The sequence below is a fragment of the Xyrauchen texanus genome, chromosome 39 (genome assembly GCF_025860055.1).
Source record: "Xyrauchen texanus isolate HMW12.3.18 chromosome 39, RBS_HiC_50CHRs, whole genome shotgun sequence".
NCBI classification, from domain to species: domain Eukaryota; kingdom Metazoa; phylum Chordata; class Actinopteri; order Cypriniformes; family Catostomidae; genus Xyrauchen; species Xyrauchen texanus.
In genome coordinates this window covers 2,715,987-2,736,448 of record NC_068314.1, presented here as the reverse complement: position 1 = coordinate 2,736,448, position 20,462 = coordinate 2,715,987, and the positions used below count along the sequence as shown (strand labels likewise).

The 20,462-nt window shown below is 42.9% G+C and overlaps 1 protein-coding gene across 1 annotated transcript in view; it reads left to right on the top strand.

Annotated features, from left to right (window-relative positions):
* LOC127632515 (CLIP-associating protein 1-B-like) overlaps window positions 1-20,462 on the top strand; it is an 85,499-nt gene that overhangs the window by 17,502 nt on the left and 47,535 nt on the right. The window contains exons 9-12 of the mRNA XM_052111131.1: window positions 7,456-7,584; window positions 7,671-7,747; window positions 9,202-9,294; window positions 9,599-9,744. Of these exons, the coding sequence (XP_051967091.1) occupies window positions 7,456-7,584; window positions 7,671-7,747; window positions 9,202-9,294; window positions 9,599-9,744 (445 nt within the window). The remainder of the gene's footprint in view (window positions 1-7,455; window positions 7,585-7,670; window positions 7,748-9,201; window positions 9,295-9,598; window positions 9,745-20,462) is intronic.

Genomic DNA, 20,462 nt, shown 5'->3' with positions numbered 1-20,462 from the left:
TTTTTATCACAAGAATTATATTCAGATTTGGTAAAACTATAAAAAAGTCTCGATTAGTAGAATACAATGAGCAAATGTGTTTCAGTCAGAGATCAAACTGCAGTGAGTATTAATGTGGGAAATTCCCATTGACACATAAATATAATAAACAGAAGTGTCTTTTTGTCACGTATTTCCTTATTACTTCCTGAAACACACATATAACATATAACATAGACAATGACATCTCGTAACTTACAGCAGATTATCCCGATTCAAACAAGCCCACACATCCACACATGTGCTCATCTAAAGGATTGTGATGCTCCTGAACACTTAATATTTCTGTATGTTTCAGTCTAATCCGTTCATTTCCACTGGCCGATCATTTTTGACCAGGAACACAACAAGAGTAACAAAGTGAAATAAAACCAATAAAACGTAAAGAAAATGGTCCCGTTTTTATGGTGTGTTTTCAGATACCATATGTGAACAAAGTCCAGGAAGTTTATTCCAATTGGATTAAGTAAAAGAATGGAGTCTGGCTCAAAATAACCAGAACACAACGGGTTAAGTCAATATTAAAAAGTTGATAGTTGATGGACTGAATTTGGAAATTTGGGATGGACGAGACATTAGAAAAGACCTTGTAGTTGGCAGTTGGATCATTAAGCTTAAAATCCCCAGGAAATTGTTTGGCAAACTCAATTTTCGTTATTATATTTAGCTACTTGCTATTGCTAATCATAGGCAGGTGGTATTAGGGCCAATAGAGTACTTCGGTTATATTAAAGTATACTGTTGACACAAATATGATGAGTAAAATATAATAAACAGTGCCAGATATCAACAGAAGAAGAAACATTTAGAGAAACATCTGTTTATAGAAGAAGATATTAGATTACATTCATCTAATCCAATAATCCAATATGGTGGAGATTTCCGCTCTTGAGCTGCGTGAGTTAAACGCACTGAACACCAGCAAAATGAACCGCATTATAATGCCTTAAAATCACTAATCGCGTGACGCGATCATCTGTGTTCTGCATCTGCTTTTGGGTCCTTGAATAAAGTATAACATGCTAGTAAGGGCAGCCGGTGGACTTTCTGGTGACCTCCTATGGAGTTGGTGCCCTATGCGTGTAGGGAGCGTGTGCATGCATCCTATGGGCTCGTGGTCTTACAAGTGTACTTTGAAATGTTAGTGTTTTACCGTGCACGTGATGTAGCAGAAATGAAGAAGTATACCCGAGCCTTTCGGACGAGGGACACTTGCTTTCTCATTCAAGAGAGCATTTGATTGGACAAAACTGTTTATGCTCCCGAGTGCAAGATGATGTCATCCATATATATGGTCTGTTTTCCTGGAAGAAAGAGGCTGTGCGTTTTAAATGTGCATATGTGCTAAAACATATTTTACTCTATTTTAAGTTGTACACTAGCATGTAGATGATCTCAACCGACATGAACTAAAAGTGACAACCCTCATTTTGAGTTCCTGCGGGTTTTAGCATTAATGCTATTTAGTGTTGTTTTGTTTGTTGTTACAGTTGTAATAATAAAATGTGAGTCATTTACAATTTGTTTTGTTTCATAACAGCAAAAAGGAAAAATAAAATAAAATATAAGCACCAGTTGCGTCTCAGATGGCCGTGGTTTGTATAATCAGATGAGCTGCTTTTGTTCTGAGTTTCTCAGCTGCCAATTAACATGCCTGCTGTGAATACAACCCTGAATCACGACCATCAGGGGCACAAAGAGAGACAGGCACTCCACCAAAACTGGCATCAACTTTCACCATTAGAAGTCCAACACGCCTTTGAGATGAAATCTAAAGAAGTTTCGTTTAACCTCGTTGGCTGCTGTTATACAGTCTTGACTCGACTTCCTGTGCTGGTTTAGGGAGAGTGGGCACTTGACAGAGAAACACAGAAGGGATTTTGGAGTGTATCCAGCGTCTTGGTGCTTGTGTGTGTGTGTTTTACGAGCATGCCTTTTTGAGATCAACTCACACACAAACACTCACACACACAGCAGCGCAGTTTCAAAAACAAGCAGCTTTTGATTGGACATGGCTCAAATTGGGCAATGTTTTGCACTTCTGATTGGTCCAGCTACTTGAAGAACATGAAGAACAAAGTATAAACTTGCGTTTGTTTACGTGGTCCAATCATCCCATGAATAACACTGGATGAATGAGTGAACGTTCTCATGTCTTTTGTTCGTGTTTCTGCTAATTTGCATCCATTCATTCTTTCTTAATGAGGATTATTGAATTTCCCACAACGACACAGTCCAGGTTTTTATTGAAAGATGTTGGGGAGATTTTACATTGACTTTAAATAAAGAAAACGTTTAGGCAACAGTCCGTGTTTTTGTCAGCAGTCACAACGTTTACCCTGTTATATTTAAAAGCCCAATGACGTGTTGTGGCTACAGTCGAACTGAGTTTATGACGGGATTTAGATGACGTGGTTTTAAGCATGTGCCGTTAAACACTCTCGGCAGGTAGAAAACATCTTACATCCTCAGATCAGTGTTAAACGTTTGTGTTTAACCGTTTCGATTGTCAGGGGTAATCAGAGCGGGCCTGTGCCGTTCCTTTAAATCACTGCTCTTCCTGCATTGATGATTTGACATTTTCTTCAAAGGGTTTTGTTGATGTATCTATAATATAATGTTTATTATAGAGGTTCAGGCTGTATGTACCATCGTTATTTTAAGATCCTTGTAAAGGAGTTTGATTATGTTACTCTGTCACACATTTATACTTTTTATTTGACCATTTATTATGATACTTCCTTAAATTAAATATTTCAAAGAACTCTTCAAAAGTGCTTCATAACACATTGTGTTTTCTGCCACCTAGTGATGAAATTATTCATCATATCTGCTTATTTCTGATTGAATTGAAGCTGTGTATAGCTCATTTCTAATCATCAACACAGTACTTCATACTTACATGTTACCTGATTTATATAATTTATTACAATCAAATGATGAGTGATTTGTTATTAATAAACATTTTCACGTGCATTGATTATTTGTTAAAAGTGCATTTGAAAATAAATGTTTTAAATATATAAGATTTATAATTTTCACGTCTCAGAACATAATACTTTGGGGACTTGTCCGGGATATAAACCCGGGATCTCACGCATCTTAAAGTGAATATAGACTAAATTAATATATACATTTATAAAAAATGTAAATGTTTGACATGCGATTAATTTGTGCGATGTGATGCTGTATCTGAAGCGTATGATATTTTGACCTGTTTTAACCCTCATATTGCGTTCAGGATCTGCAGACACCTTTTGCATTTGCGGGTCAATTTTGGCCTGGTGGAATTTAAGCTTATAAATCATTCTTAATCCGATGCTTTTGATCTAAAACTATATTGTAAGTCATTTGTAACTTCTTAGCTGTTCATACCTGTAAAAATATTCATTTTTAACTGGCAAAAATAAAAGTTACTAATTAATATGCCTTTTTTTTTATAATAAAATGTAGAAATTCTTTGACATTTCAAAATATACATTAACTACATCAAAACCAGTGATACATGTGAAGACAGCTTTTTTGTCAACATGTTTGTGAAACTGTATTTAAAAATAACATAATATAAAATTTATATTAACATCGAAAATGAGAATTACTTGTAATCTGAATGAATTTCCTGTTACTCATAAATCAAAACAACTGTAAAACTCGAGAATAAAAAATTAATACTCATTACTCTTTATTTTTTAAGCTAAATATATTCTATTTACTGTCATGAACCGCCGCATGTTATTAAGCTGGTCCATCATCAGAGTAAAATGTGGACAATTTCCTCTTCCAAGCCCCTTTTAGACTAATGTGTGGACACACTTTGTTCGTCCACACCCCCTTTACACAGTAGTACCTTTAGTTTATGTGTTGTGCTTGTTACATCTGTCATGTCTGTTTTTGATACAGTCCCAGTGAGAGACAAAAAAGTGTGTGTGAGTGTTTAGAAAGAGACTAAATGAAAAGTGTTTATTAGAAAAAATATGATTCATAGATGTACCAAAAATCTGCATAATACTGTGTAAAGCCACAGTTGATGCACAGGTCAAAACTGACCACAAACGTAAAAGATGTAATAATTTTATTTAAATGGTTATATATTTTAAACAAGTATATCAAATAAATCTGAAAAAAGGTATTATGTATATTTTTGTAGTTTTTATAGGATATTGAAGTTTGATTGTCATACTTAAATCTATGTGGTATTTAAAAATGATTATGGTCAAAAGTGACCTGTATGTGACTATAGTTTGGGAAGTGATGATGTCATCATGTGTGTGATTTCAGCGACAGTCAGCAAGATGTGTGTGTGGCTGTATGTGTGTGAGTGGGGGGGTTGTGTGTGTGTGAGTTTGTGTGTGTGAGTGTGTGTGTGTGTGAGTGTGTGTGTTTGATACACTCGAATTTGTATCAAAATATTGAAATTGAAATGAAAATGCAGCTGTAAATCAGGGTAAGGAGGAGGCGAGAACCGGCTTGGCAATATAGTTTAATGAAAAACTGAACCAAAACACACAAACATAAACACACACAGCTGCCTGTAATTCTCTCTCTCTCTAACTATTGTCTCCGGCCACCTTTATGCCTAGCGTGCCCCCATCAGGCTGATTGGGTTCCAGCCCGGCCCTGCCCTCCTCCGCTCTACAGCAGCCTAATAGACTAATAGACCATTGTCTATAATACCATTAACCCTTTAATGCATACCTCTGGTTTTTTGAAAATGCATAGTGTAAAATTGTTTTTGAAAATAAATAAATACATTTCTTTGTTACCAAAAAGTGTACAGGGTCATTAAAGACCAGAGATTTTTTTATATATATCAATATAAGTTTACTCTAACAGGAAATATATTTTGTTGTTTATTACAAGACAAATTAACACTATATTCATTTAAATGAATACTAAATCATGTTGATTTCCTGTGACAGTGGTGAATTATCAGTATCTCGTATGCGTGTACGCGTACATATTATACATGATATTTCTTACTCAAAGTGGCTCTGATGTTTCAGTGATTGACTTGATTTACATTTGACATCATTATTCGGTGAAGAAGCGGTGTGGAAGCAAACTATAGCAAGTTTAACACACTAACAGTATGATTTGGCTATTGACATGTGGGTCCACTGCTGACATTATGTGAGTTGTGCGTCTATTTATACTCAATAAGTGCCTGAGAAAATACTAGCTTATGTTCATAATATGTGTTATGTGTAGCTCAATATGTGTTTGACCGCCGATATGTGTCATGAAACTTAAAAATGAACAGTATAACTGAATTATACTCCAGTTAATCAGAATAAAATCAAATCGAATTTGGAATGTAGAAATGTAGCATACTCTTGCTTGCAATGTTTATTGTTGCACACGGCATACTTTTTCACTCACTGTTTGTATAAAACAGTATGCAGTATGTATGTAAACAGATTCCATTCTGAACACAGCCTGTGTTTGGCTCCTCCCACCTGCTCTCCCCCTCCCTCTGAAGTGAGAAGGGCGGGGTTTAGTCAGCAATAGACCTATAACATGCTCTAGTTTATAACACACACACACACGCACGCACGCACACGCACACGCACACGCACACGCACACGCACACGCACATACGGAGGCAGGGAGGGGTTGCGGCGCTGCTGGAGGCCGCATCAGAATGAGGCAGCGTGGGAAACCGTGATGACATGTTGAGAAGGCTGGTGTGCCGGAGAATCTGCTCCTGTAAGAGACTCACTTTACACTGCATTAACAGAGCGATTCAGAGTCAGACGGGAGAGGAGCTAATAGCAGCATCTTCTGTAGGTCACTAGGGGTCAAAAGTGGACTGTGGTTGCAGACGAATATCAGTGTGATTTTATTTCTCTAACGGATTTGCTTTTTGTGTTCACGTGAGTGAGATGCTGGAGTTGCAGGAACGATAGCGGGTCGCTCTCATCTGTCTTTCTCTCTCAGTCTTTCTGTGCTGTGTGCGAAATCTGATCACTTTAATTAAGTGCTGCATGCAGTGAAGTGTGTGTGTGTGTGTGTGTGTGTGTGTGTGTGTGTGTGTGTGTGTGTGTGTGTGTGTGTGTGTGTGTGTGTGTGTGTGTGTGTGTGTGTGTGTGTGTGTGTGTGTGTGTGTTTGAATGTTTACTCGGCTATAGTTTGAGGACAAAATGATCCCGCAGAAGTGAGCTACATCTGACAAAACCTTCCTTTGAGGACATTTGGGGTGGACACGTTAGACAAATGATTAATATGATGATGCATTTGTTCCAGTTGAATCATTTATGAACTTAGATGATTCATTCTAATTGTGTCTAATCTGTTTTAGGGGTAGGTCAGCACACCAATATCTAAAGAGCAGGGTGGCTGATATAATGCTGAAATCATACAATTTAATGGTGGCTAATAAAATGAGCACAATTTAAAATGAAATAAAGCACATATTTGACACAAACTTGAATACCTGAAAAGTAGCTCAATAAGCATACAAAATGATGTCTTGATGAAAATGTAAAAGTGCAGTTTCTTTGGGGACATCTGACAGTGTAGTAATTTGGGGAATGGTTCATAAATATATTTGTATTACTTCATTTTTCTGATTTCTTTTTTAAATCTATCGCAAATAAAGTGCATAATTATTAATAAACATTTTCACATGCATTGATTATAATCCTTTTAAATATACAAGATTTATCATGTCTTGGAACATAACAAATTGGGGGCTCGTCCAGGATATAAACCTGGGACCAATAAACTTAATTAAATATGAATAAAACATTTATATTATTCAGATTTTAATTAAACAAATGTGGCTCATATTTTAATAGCTTCACTCTATCAGTAATTTTCCTGTGTTTGAGTTAGTCTGTAGTCATTATAATAATTATAATATAATTTGGTTTATTTGAAAAAGACGTTCACAGCATGTCCCTATAATCTAAATAGCTAGGAATTATGTTTTTTTAATTTCCTGGTGGTTTCTGTAGTATTATTGAGTGTGTGTGTGTATTAATAATTCATGGCGATTGATCGCTGGTCTGGCAGATTTTGGTGGTGGTTCTCTCTCGGGGGGTGCTCATCTCTCATCTCTATGAGGCTTTGTCAGCGCCTGAGCAATGTCACACAGAAGAGAAGACTGTGTCCTTCAAAGCACATCTTCAAGAAATTCTGGGTTTATTACGGCCGTATGTACATGTAGTCTAGTATCATCAATAACAGACTGTCAGTTTTCTCGTTTTCTGTGTTTAATTTATTAAAACTAGCACCTGTACTCTGAAGTTAGTCACACATCACTTGTTCAGAAAATTGTGATTTCCAGGCCTGTAAAAGTCTTGGAAGTTTTTAAAATCTGAAGAAAACTCTAACTCTACAACTCTAATCTAACCACCTGTTACTTTAGCTGTTATGCAAACAGAGAAGACGAAGAATCTCCCTCTTCTTCCTCAGATAAGAACATTGACGATGATGATTCCGTGGATGGAGGCCGTTCCTCGTCGTCTTCTAAAGGAGCGTCGTCGGTGCGGCGGACCGGATCCATGCGGCAGCCGAGCTCTGCCTCCAGCACGAAGAGCTCAGGTGAAGACCGCATCAGTGATGTATGAATGTGTGTACGAGATGTTGGGAAACCTGCGTGAGTTTCTTGTTGATTCTTCTCTCGGCAGGTAAAGAAAGTGCAAGTGCCGGTGCCCTTGATGAAGAAGACTTCATTCGTGCCTTTGAAGATGTGCCCGCCATACAGGTAAGTCACACTTTACCTGGGATTACAACAAACTTCCTTGTTTTATACAATCGTTAAATGTCACACACGGGTCATTTATGTTACAGCAGTACCTTTTAAACTGGAACAAAGCGAGAGGGCACTTACAATCGTAACAATCGTACAAAGTAAATGGGGCCAGTCAAATTTTTTTCAATGCACACTGTTACAAATGTTTAGCCACAAGAAGTTAACTTATACATGTTAACTAGAGCTGTCAATCACATCAAATTATAATCAAACGAGTTACATAATATGGCAATTTGTTAATCTTATTAATCGCAATTAATCACAATTAATCGCATCAATATTTGCAGAGAAAGGCCACCAAATAAAAATTATTTCAATATATTACAATCAATTTATTAAATATATTTAATGTGTGTATATATATATATATACACTGTATACTGAATGTTCTTGGAGAGATATTTTATCAATGTTTTGTCCGCGGAACGATCCAAAAACACTTTAAACTGCAGTACAGCACATTGTCTGTCAGTCTATCCCTCACAGCCTTGTTGTCATTCCCATTACAAATCAAAGATTGCGCTAGCGTGAATAAGGTCTATTCCGCTATCAAATACGATTATTAAACAATGTAGTTCAAATAACACGGGCTGATGGATTGAACAGAAGCACCCTCAATGAACAGCCTCACGCTAGGTCTAACTTTAAAAGTTATCGTTGAAAATCGTAGGGAAAATATTTATGGGATCTTTACTTCCGGAACAGACTGTTGCACTCTATAATGGTTTCCGCAGAGCGGACAATCAAAACTTAAAAACAAAATTACCATAGATTTGCACTGACGTTAATCAGGCCTAGACTAGTCAAACTCCAACTAATTAAAAAATTCAAATGCAAACAATCCACCACGAGGCTACAAATGTTGCTGTCTGCTTGTCTTAGGCTACGTTCACACAGCAGAGGAATACGGTTGCCTGTATTGCGCCTTGATTGCACTCGTTTATTTAATAACGCGCTGGCAGTTGGGATTAGACATGCCAGTGTTATGGACGTCGCCATCTTTTACTCACTGTCACTATGGTTACAGCTGTTAGAATACGGTTGTGACTTCGGTTGTTCTTTCAGACAGACAGTTTTCAAACTGCTACTGTAAGCTGTTGTATGATTGGGACATTTCAAGACTCACACCTGGAAGTAAATAAAGTATTGTCAATCCCAAACACTGACTGTGTGAACATAGCCTTAATGTAATGTCTTTTTAACCAACACCAATGTTTTCATCACTATCACCATCATCATCTATGTGTTATTTGGAAAGTCAGTCTGGATGTTCTGTACCGGTCAGAAAAGATTTCAAATTCGATGTGTTTCATTCGATCTGTGGCGAGCTGGCAGTTTCTCATGTGTTCAGGTTTCCCTAGAACCCACAATGCATTTTGATGGCACTGTTGTCTCCCCCCTCACAGATCTACTCCAGTCGGGAGCTCGAGGAGTCCTTGAATAAAATCGAAAAGATTCTCTCCGATGAGAAACACGACTGGGAGCAGAGAGTGGCAGCAGTGAGTAACATCACATATGGAATAAAACTGCTTATTACATGGGCCTCTGGAATACTTGATTTTGATTGGTCAATCATGGCATCCTGAGGTCAGATGTTTTTAAACTGCATTATTAAATGTTGTCTCAATCAAGTGATTTCTACACCGCTCGTGTCTCTCGGATCTCTTTGTAATCTCTTCTCATGTAATACAATAATTTCAGCTCAAATCAATATTTTATGTCCATTGATTTATTTATTTGGTAAGTAGCTGTGAGATAACCTCTGACCCCTGTGCAGTAGTTCATTGATCTGTTTGTTTACAGTTGAAGAAGGTGCGCTCTCTGCTGTTGGCGGGCGCGGCTGATTACGACGGCTTCTCACAGCATTTGCGGCAACTCGAGGGGGCGTTCAAGCAGTCCGCCAAAGATCTGCGCTCGCAGGTGGTGCGAGAGGCCTGTATCACACTGGGGTGAGTGAACAGTGTGTGTGTGCGTGCGCGTATGTATCAAGACTAAACATCGGTGGTTTCTTCAACTTCAGGCACTTTCATGTCCCAGAGGTTGATTTTTATTAAAACTCACTGATACATTCTTTTTGAATATATGTTTTCATTTGTTATATGAAAGTCTCATTAAAACAGACATGGAAACTTTTCATCCGACCTTCATAATTTATTTTCGGTACTTTAAAATGTCTTTCATGTATACGGCAGATTTGACTGTTCCCTTTACAAAAGGCTTCACTACGATGTTGCGCTGCTAAGCGCTACGGGGAACAATCTTGCATTGTGAGCAGCTGTGAATTTGTGTGAAACACGTCAATGAACATTGACCTGAATTTATAGACTTGGCTGGTGAAGATCATTAGCTGCACCTGTGGCCAGGCTATAAAATAGAGGCGTCACCAGCGTGTCGACAGATATTTTTCATTCAGAGCATACTATGCTGTGTGTCTCACAACCTGCTAGAAAACTTTCTTCCCTCTTTGTTAGGAGTTAGAAATTGTTAGGCAGTGTGCAGAACTTTCTTACTTTCTCTCTCTGCTCGGAAAGAGTATATATATATTTATATATAAAAAAAAAGAAAAAAGAGAGAATGACGGAGAAACAGAGCAAAGGATGCGTGTTTCCTTGTCAACGTCTCATGACGGACAAGGACACGCATGAGTTTTGCTTTGTTTGTTTGGGGGAAGAGCACGCGGCTCTCGCGTTGGGGCGGGGCCGGTGCGCATTGTGACCTTCTTGCGGGATGCTTCGCGCTCGCCTCGCTTACTTCCGAGAGCCAGCACCCGCACTTCATTCGTGGGGCTCTCGTATGGATCTGGCTGAGGAGCGAGAGACGGGTGCGTCCCTTTCGCTCGCTCTCGCCCCAGATCCGGCTGGTCTTTCTCGTGTTCTTCAAGCACGCTCCGGCGCCTCTTCAGTTCAGGAGGGGGACCTCGATTTCCTTGGGTCTATAGATTTCGATTTACCCACATCAGAGCACTCAAAACATGATGCAAAATCCTCTGAGGAGTTACTCGATGTGGTGACTCGTGCTGTGGCCAGACTTCAATGAGACTGGCCACGTGACCAAGAAACCCCCAAACGCTCCAAATTAGAGGCTAGATTTCTGTCTGATGGCCAAGGGAAGGGAACACCTCATCAGTCCCTTCCCTTCTTTGATGACCTCCACGATGAGCTTGCTCGTTCGTGGAGGAACCCTTATACCTCGCGCGTTCACGTGCCCTCGACGTCATTATATTCGACTATCGTGGGTGCTGAGGTGCGAGGGTATTCGAGGATGCCGCCGGTCGAAGAGACACTTGCGGGTTATCTCTCACCGGGTTCTGCATCATCCTTGAAAAAACCTGCTCTCCCCTCTAAGCCATGCAGGACTACCTCCATGCTAGTGGGGAGGGCTTATCAAGCGGCAGGTCAGGCTGGTGCTGCGCTGCACACCATGGCTGTGTTACAGGCGTACCAGGCTGACCTGCTAAAAGATCTGAGTGCGGGTAAAACTCTCGACGAAGAGGCCTTTTCAGAGCTTCGTCGAGCTACGGATTTGTCTCTCTGCGCGACCAAGCAGTCAGCCCGTGCCATTGGCTGGTCTATGTCCGCTTTAGTCAGTACGGAGAGGCATTTATGGCTTAACCTGTCAGGCATCCGAGATAGGGACAGAGTTTTCTTAATCGATGCCCCGGTTTCGCCTTCTGGTCTCTTCGGAGACGCCATGAATACGGTTATCTCCAGATTCCAGGAGGCGAAAAGCCATGAGGAAGCCTTTGGGCAGTTTCTTCCTCGCCGCACTCAGGGGCGGGGCCGTCGGCCACCCAGTCTCTCCCGCCTCTGCTAGGAGAGATGCTCAAAAGCGGGCGTGGCGAGTCGTGCTCCCCTCGTAGGGACTGGGGACAGGCTCAGTCAGCCCTCAGCAGCCGCCCAAGAAGGACCTCAGGGCTGTGATCTCTAAAAGAAAGAAGCCCTGGCGTTCTTGTACCCAACTTTGTGAGGGTAGTTCCCTCGGGACGGGGCGTGTATCATCCACTCGGCCCTCCCGATACCCTCACGAAACCTCTTCACTCCCGCCGTCTTTGGTGTTTCGGGTGATAGAGGCTTCCAACAAAGAGTTGGGTGTACCGTTGCTTCCTGCCTTAGTCCAGGACACGGAACACTCAACACCCCCTCAACAGGAAGTGTTGAAATTAGTACCCATCTCAGAGAACCTGGCAGCGTGGAAACTTCTGCCAGGTATTTCTATGTGGGTTCTAAAGACAGTAGAAAGAGGCTACAGAATTCAGTTGGCTCGCCGCCCTCCGGCGTTTCAACGGCGTGGTTCCCACTACCGTAAGACCGAGCAGGCATGTCTACTGTGGAAAGAACTGCAAAATCTCTTGGCAAAGGGGCCATAGAACATGTTCCCCTTCCAGAGAAAGAGTCAGGCTATTACAGCAGATACTTCCTGGTTCCCAAGAAGGGTGGGGGTTGCGTCCGATTCTAGATCTTCGAGGCTTGAACCGCTTGGTCAGGGTGTTCAAGTTCAAGATGCTAACTGTCAAGTCGGTGCGTGTCTCAGATCCAACATCACGATTGGCTGGTCACGATCGATCTCATGGACGCATATTTCCATATTGGAATTCTGCCACAGCACAGGAAGTTCCTGAGGTTCAGCTTTGGGGACGAAGCCTTCCAGTATCGGGTTCTTCCATTCGGCCTAGCCCTATCACCCCGCACATTCACGAAATGCATGGATGCAGCACTGGCTCCTTTGCGACTCCAGGGCATCCGCATTCTGAATTATTTAGGCGACTGGCTGATACTAGCACAATCTCAAGAACTGGCAGTTCAGCACAGGGATATCGTCTTGGCTCATCTAGGTTCTCTGGGTCTGAGACTCAGCGTCCAGAAGGCGTGCTCCAACCCAGGAAATTACCTATCTAGGGATTATATGGAACTGCGTTCACGATCGCGGGCACAGTTGTCTCCGCTCGTGTCAGCTCCATCCAGAACTCCCTGAGCAATCTCAGGCTAGGTCAAAGTTGCACTGTTCATCAGTATCAACGAATACTAGGTCTCATGGCGTCTGCGTCCACGGTGATTCCTTTGGGCCTTCTCCATATGAGACCGTTTCAGCTGTGGCTAAAAGCCAGGGGATTTCATCCAAGGGCCAGTCCCCTAAGGCAAATAAGGGTTACGCGCCGAGCACTTCGTTCCCTTTCTATGTGGCTCAGACCCCGGTTCCTTACCTTGGGTCCCACTCTTGGTGCGTCATGTCGTCACAGGATGCTAACGACAGATGCCTCCCTGACGGGTTGGGGTGCGATCTTAAGTGGTCGTCCAGCCCAAGGGGAATGGGAGGGTCATCAGCTCGATTGGCACATCAACTGCCTCGAGCTGATGGCGGTATTTCTGGCCCTGAAATACTTCCTCCGACATCTGAGAGGCTGCCATGTCCTTGTCGTGGTGGACAACACAGCAGCAGTCTCCTACACAAACCGTCAAGGAGGTCTACGCTCTCGCCACCTGAATTTGCTGGCACGTCGGATTCTCCTTTGGGCCCAGGGCAAGCTCCTGTCACTCAGGGCAATTTACATCCCTGGGCGCCTAAATGTGGGAGCAGATTTGCTGTCCAGACAAAACATACAGAGGGCGAGTGGAAACTCCACCCGAGGTAGTACAACAAATTTGGGAGAGATTTTACAGAGCAGAAGTGGACCTCTTAGCCTCTCAAGAGACTGCGTAATGTCCCTCTACTTCTCTCTGAGTCACCCAGCCCCCTGGGTCTGGGCCAGCATTAGCGCATACATGGCCCAGAATGTGTCTGTATGCTTTTCCCCGGTTTCTCTGCTCCGGGAGTCTTAGCCAGAGTTAGCCAGCAAGGGTCTTGCCTCTTACTGATAGCGCCTCACTGGCCGAACAGGATTTGGTTCTCAGAACTTATATCTCTCCTCGACGGCTCGCCTTAGGCGATTCCAGACAGGAGGGACCTTCTGTCTCAGGCACAGGGGCGATATTTCATCCCGGCCCGAGTTGTGGAAACTTCATGTTTGGCCCCTGAAGGGTACCAACTGAGGAACACAGGGCTGTCAGCCTGAAGTTATCGAGACCATTCTTAGTGCTAGGGCTCCCTCCACCAGAAGAATCTACACCAATAAATGGGGTGTCTTGAAAGGTGGTGCAGTTTACATGGTGCAGATCCAGTTAACTGCCAAATTGTTTCAGTTCTGGACTTTCTGCAGGAAAAACTGTCAGCAGGCATATGCCCGCTACTCTCAGGGTTTATGTGGCCGCCATTTTGGCTTGCCACGCCTTGATGGGCGGAGCCTTTGGGAGGCAACCTCTACTCGCTCGCTTCATTAGGTGGAGCCAGGCGACTGAGGCCTCCTGTTAGGACCAGAACTCCCTCGTGGGACTTAGCAATAGTCCTGGAGGGTCTGGCCGAAACCCCCTTTGAACCTCTAGAGTCAGCGTCTGATAGACTTCTGACTCTCAAGCTGGTTTTTCTTGTGGCGATTACCTCTCTTAAGAGAATCGGGGATCTACAGGCTCTGTCTGTTTTGCCGGCCTGTTTAGAGTTTGCCCCAGGTATGGCCAAAGCTATCCTGCATCCTCATCCTGACTACCTTCCTAAGGTGCCTTTTTCGACACTACACCCTGTCACTCTGGAAGCCTTCTGCTCCCCTCCGTTTTTAACGCCGTTTAAACTCCGTTTAAGACTCTGCCCAGTCCGTGCCCTTCAAACTTATGTCCACCGCACTAGCCAGTGGCGTAAGTCTGGGCAATTTTTTGTCTGCTTTGGGGGCCGCAATAGGGGGCAGCCGCTACCAAGCAGACTATGTCACATTGGGTGAGGGATGCTATTGCCCTGGCCTATGAGGCCCGCGGTCAAGCTTCGCCAGTAGGTGTCAGGGCTCACTCCACCAGAGGGGTCGCCGCCTCTAAAGCCTTGGCTAGAGGGGTCCCTCTGCAGCAGGTTTGTGATGCGGCAGGCTGGTTCTCTCCACACACATTCATCAGATTTTATAGTTTGGATGTTCATGCTACTCCGGGCTCTTATGTCCTTGAGTCGACATCCCAAGCTCATGCCTGAACGGGTTTGTGACGCTGCAGGCTGGTCCTCTCCACGCACATTCTTCAGTTTTTTATGGCAGGCTTGTGCCTGAACACATTTGTGATGCGGCAGGCTGGTCCTTTCCGCACACGTTCATCAATCTTCATGGGTTAGATGTTTCTGCTACTCCGGATTCTTACGTCCTTGAGTCGACATCCCAAACTCATGCCTGAACAAGTTTGTGACACTGCAGGCTGGTCCTCTCCGCGCACATTCTTCAGTTTTATGACAGGCTCATGCCTGAACAAGCTTGTGATGCGGCGGGTTACATGTGTAACCCTTGTTCCCTGAAAAAGGCGGAACGAGATGTTGCGCTGCTTTGCCGCACTGGGACGTCCCAGGACTGCTCTTCAGAAAAAGGTATCTGTCGACACTCTGGTGACGCCTCTATTTTATAGCCTGGCCACAGGTGCATCTAATGATATTCACCAGCTGAGGCTATAAATTCAGGTCAATGTTCATATACGTGTTTCACACAAATTCACAGCTGCTCACAATGCAAGATTGTTCCCCGTAGCGCTTAGCAGCGCAACATCTCGTTCCGCCTTTTTCAGGGAACAAGGGTTACACGTGTAACCCGAGACGTTTTACCTTTTTCTTTTTTATTTTTTTATTTAGAGAAACGGGCAGCGTACAATAAACATTAACCTCAAGGGGAAAGATGCATAGTACCAGGTTTTAGCTCAAGAGCTAATTTCCACCCGTAGTCCCTGGGCAGGCTGATGTTATAATAAAATACATAATACATCATACATACATGAATAATTACATTTACATTGACCAAATAAATAATAATAAAAAATTCAAGTCATTACATGCACAACATCGGTCACATATGGGTGCAAATTTGATTTGACAAAAGCCATTTCTTTGCCAGACGTGAGAATGTGTAAAAGTTTGTACTTCTTATCAACTCTGTAGGCAACATATTCCACTGACGAGAAACCACACAAGAAAAAGCATAGTTTCCAAATGCTGTCCTGCGTTTAGGGATCCTGCATTCTTCTCGCACCGTAGATCTAGTGGCTCGAGCTGTTGTTTCAGAGCCCAAAGTTATAAACTCTTTTAGTGGAGGAGCAGCGTTGTCATGGAGGATCTTATACATCAAACACAGGTTTGTGTGGATTATCAGGTTTTCAAAACTGAGAAATTTTATTTTACGAGGATATGACAGTGATGGAATCGTCTGGCTTTCTTATCATGAATTTTTAGAGAACTTTTATATAATGTTTCGAGTGGCCTGAGGGCAGATTTACAAGCCTGTGACCAACTTGTCATACAATAAAGAATGTGTGGAACAATCATTGCATTTAAATAGGCTCCTGACGCCTCAATTGTAAGGGAATTTCGAACATGTCTGAATTGTACCATATTAAATTTGATTGTATTTGATAACTTTTTTATGTGCTTTTTAAAACCTAAGTTCGGTTCCAATATGACACCTAAATATTTTACCTGATCTGGATTTGAAATGATTTGTCCATCAATTAAAATCTTAGGGCAATTTTGTATTTTATAACAATTTGTAAAAACATTGAAACAGTCTTATCTAGATTTAAGGTGAGGCATGAATTTTTCAGCCACAAAGAAACTTTCTTCATCTCTTTGGTCTGTTCCTTCAGAGCCAGACTTTCAATATCAAACTATGAAAATACAAATAATGACATATTTAAATCTCTGATCATCTGAACAAACAGTGAAATAAACAGAACAACATTTATTTAGTAAATTATTTGTATTATTATTTTATTTATTTTAATAAGACTGTCCCACAGTTGTGACGTCATTTCCTCCACACCAAACAATTTCTTCCCCTGATAATGTTTTGTCAAATATTAGTGTGCTTGTTAATCAAGAGGACAAAAGTGTGAGTGAAGAGCACGCTTGAGATGAAATATGAGACAAAACAAAGACAATATAAGGGAAATATCACTTTTTATTGGCCATTATTTTCAATCAAGCTGTAATTTTGCCAAATTATGCAAAAAGTGGGAAAATATGAATTATTTAATTGTGTATATTTAGGACACATAAAATGGACATAAAATGTTAGCTACGAAATTAGCCTAGACATTAGTAATTAGAAGACAAAGGAGTTAAATGCTATTTTCGAAACACAAAACCGAATTTGTGCTGGAAATGACACTGTGGTGGGAAGTTTCATGACTGCACGTGCACACACTGTTGGACATTATTAGAAGACAAATTAAACAATCTAGTTAGTGTGAACAAATGTTTTAATGAGTCTTAACTTTCTAGAAGTCCACAGTTATAAAAGTGTATATTCTAAACCCGTGCAGTTATTTCTGTTGCCATTTGAATGGTTTAGCAAAATCTTGGTTCTGCCGTTCCACAGTATGCGCTGTCATGAATATAAAGGTGTATCACGTGCAGACTGCAGAGGGATGCTGTTGACAGACTGCAGTTTAATGAAAAGAATCAATTACTTTAAGTGGGTTTATTTCAACTATTGGATGGATTCCAACTCGGCTTTCAGACTTTAATATCTGCGTCACATCATGAAATCACTTAATGTGCATGAAAACACACACACACACTCACTCACTCGCGCGCGCACACACACACACACACTCACTCGCGCGCACACACACACACACACACTCACTCGCGCACACACACACACACACACTCACTCGCGCACACACACACTCACTCACTTGCGCACACCCACACACACACACTCACTCGCGCGCACACACACACACACACACTCACTCGCGCGCGCACACACACACTCGCGCACACACACACTCACTCACTCGCGCGCACACTCACTCACTCGCGCGCACACACACTCACTCGCTCGCGCGTACACACACACACACACACACACTCACTCACTCACTCACTCACTCGCGCACACACACACACTCACTCACTCACTCGCGCACGCACGCACTCACTCGCGTGCACACACACACTCACTCGCGTGCACACACACACACACTCGCGCACGCACACACACACTCCCTCACTCACTCACTCACTCACTCAATCACACACACTCACTCGCGCGCACACACACACACACACACACACACTCACTCGCGTGCACACACACACACACACTCACTCACTCGCGCACACACACACACACAAACTCACTCGCGCGCACGCACACACACACACACTCACTCGCGCACACACACACACACACACACTCACTCGTGCACACACACACACACACACACACACACACTCACTCACTCAGCACACACACACACACACACACACACACTCACTCAGCACACACACACACACACACACACACACACACTCACTCACTCAGCACACACACACACACACACTCACTCACTCAGCACACACACACACACACACTCACTCGTGCGCACACACACACACACTCACTCACTCACTCGCGCGCACACACACACACACACTCACACACACACACTCACTCACTCGGCCACACACACACACACTCCCTCACTCACTCACTCAATCACACACACTCACTTGCGCGCACACACACGCATACACACACACACACTCACGCACGCACGCACACACACACGCACTCATGCATGCACACACACATGCACTCACTCACTCACATACACACTCACTCACTCACATACACACTCACTCACACACACACACACACTCACTCACACACACGCATGCACACACAACAACAACAACAACCGCCATTTGCCACTAAGTTTCAGTGATGTCACCACGACGCTTGTGCCAGGCTATGTGCACGTTAAGGCCACGTGAAGTGTCAAACGCCCCCTGGCAGGAGGTCACGGGACAGATCCAACAGGTGACACGGGGCGACTGACTGAGATGACTGGCTGATGCACCACCTGTGCCCCCTACTGTGCCAACTTGCTGTGCTTTAGCCACCCGGCGTTCTGCTCGTTGTTGTGAGCGTCGCTCCTCTGCCCTCCGTTGTTGTTGGAGGGCAACTGCCTCCATCTGGCCAGTAGTGTCCTTCACAAGCCTCCTCCAAAGAGGCCAGTCTTGACACCGCTGATACCAGTCATCAGCAAGTCCACTCAGCTCCACATCCTCCTGTACCACATCACTCCATCTCGGGCCCGGCCGGGTAAAACTACGTGGCCGTGAGTCGGAGCCATTCCCTGTTCACCTTGGAGTGCGACAGGGATGTCCTCTGGCTCCCACATTATTTAATATCTATTTCGACCATGTGGTTCGTGAAGCCTTCGATGGCTGTACCGGAGGAATTTCCATCTGGTACAGATATAATGGGAGGTTGATCGATGCCCGGGTGCGGTCAAGGGATGGCTCCCTATTGGTCAACCACATTATGTATGCTGATGATCTGGTGATTGCTGCTCACTCAGAGGAGGAGTTGGAGGCGCTACTGATGAACCTGGAGACATAATGATTTTTATACTGTATAAACTATAGATTTTATCCCCTAAACCCTAAACAACCCCTAAACCAAACCCTCAAAGAAAACTTTCTGCATTTTTACATTTTCAATAAAACATTGTTTAATATGTTTTTAAGATATTGAAATTATGGGGACACTAGAAATGTCCTCATAAACCACATTTATAGCATAATACCCTTGTAATTACCAGTTTGTAACCTAAAAATTGTCCTCGAAAACCACACACACACACTCTCGCACACTCTTTCACACACACACACACATATACACACACACACAATCTCACGCTCTTTTGACCGCATGCGTATCCGAATGCGTTCAAAGCATGCACACTTTTTTGTTAAACTCTTTTAGAACTCAAATGTCGTGGAGTGTGGAAAAGTTTTCTTCCCTCTCGGAAATTAAACACTCAAAGTCAGGAGTTCCAGGTGTCAAAGGTTAGAGTATATTGAGCAAACCAACAAACCTGAGATGTCATACAGTTAGTTATCTTGCATTACCTCATGTTCTACCCTCTGTCCGCCACCATTATTTCACAGAGCTTCTGACTTCTTTTAATGGTGGTAACCTGGCTTTCAGTCCATTTAAATTAATTTATTATGAAAATATACTGTGGCAGCGGGGGCGTGGTCAAGCGCCCGTCCGGGAGAGGAAAGCGGTAAGGGCGCTTACACCTGAGCTAAATTATGCCTAACACCTGTCTCTAATTCCAGTGAGCACGAGGAGAGCAGCATAAAAGCAGAGACAGAGCCTCCAGTCGGGGGGAGACGACAAGCCAACTCAGTGCGCTTGTGTTACATTGTGCGTTGTAAATAAAGAGAATTTAAAGCTTACCTTGTGCTGAACACCTGTTTCCTGTGCTCCTTCCTGTGGGAAGTGTTACATATACATTTTGAGTAAATAAAATATCACAATCTGAGTATAATGCGGTTATTTTGATTATTGGTTGTGTTAATCTTTAAACTTGCTGTGTTTCCCAGTGCTTTCTCATATCATAGTATCATTGTCTCTGAGCGTTTCTTGCAACATCAGCACTTTTAGTTGCCTCATATGCCCTCTCCGGGGTCACACAAATTCCAGGGTATTCTATGTTAGTTCTTTTCTATGTTTTGATATATAAATATGTTCTATACCATGCGCACAGATGAGGACTATTCACGTGTCGAGTAAATCTGTGCCGCGTGTGGACAGTCCGCG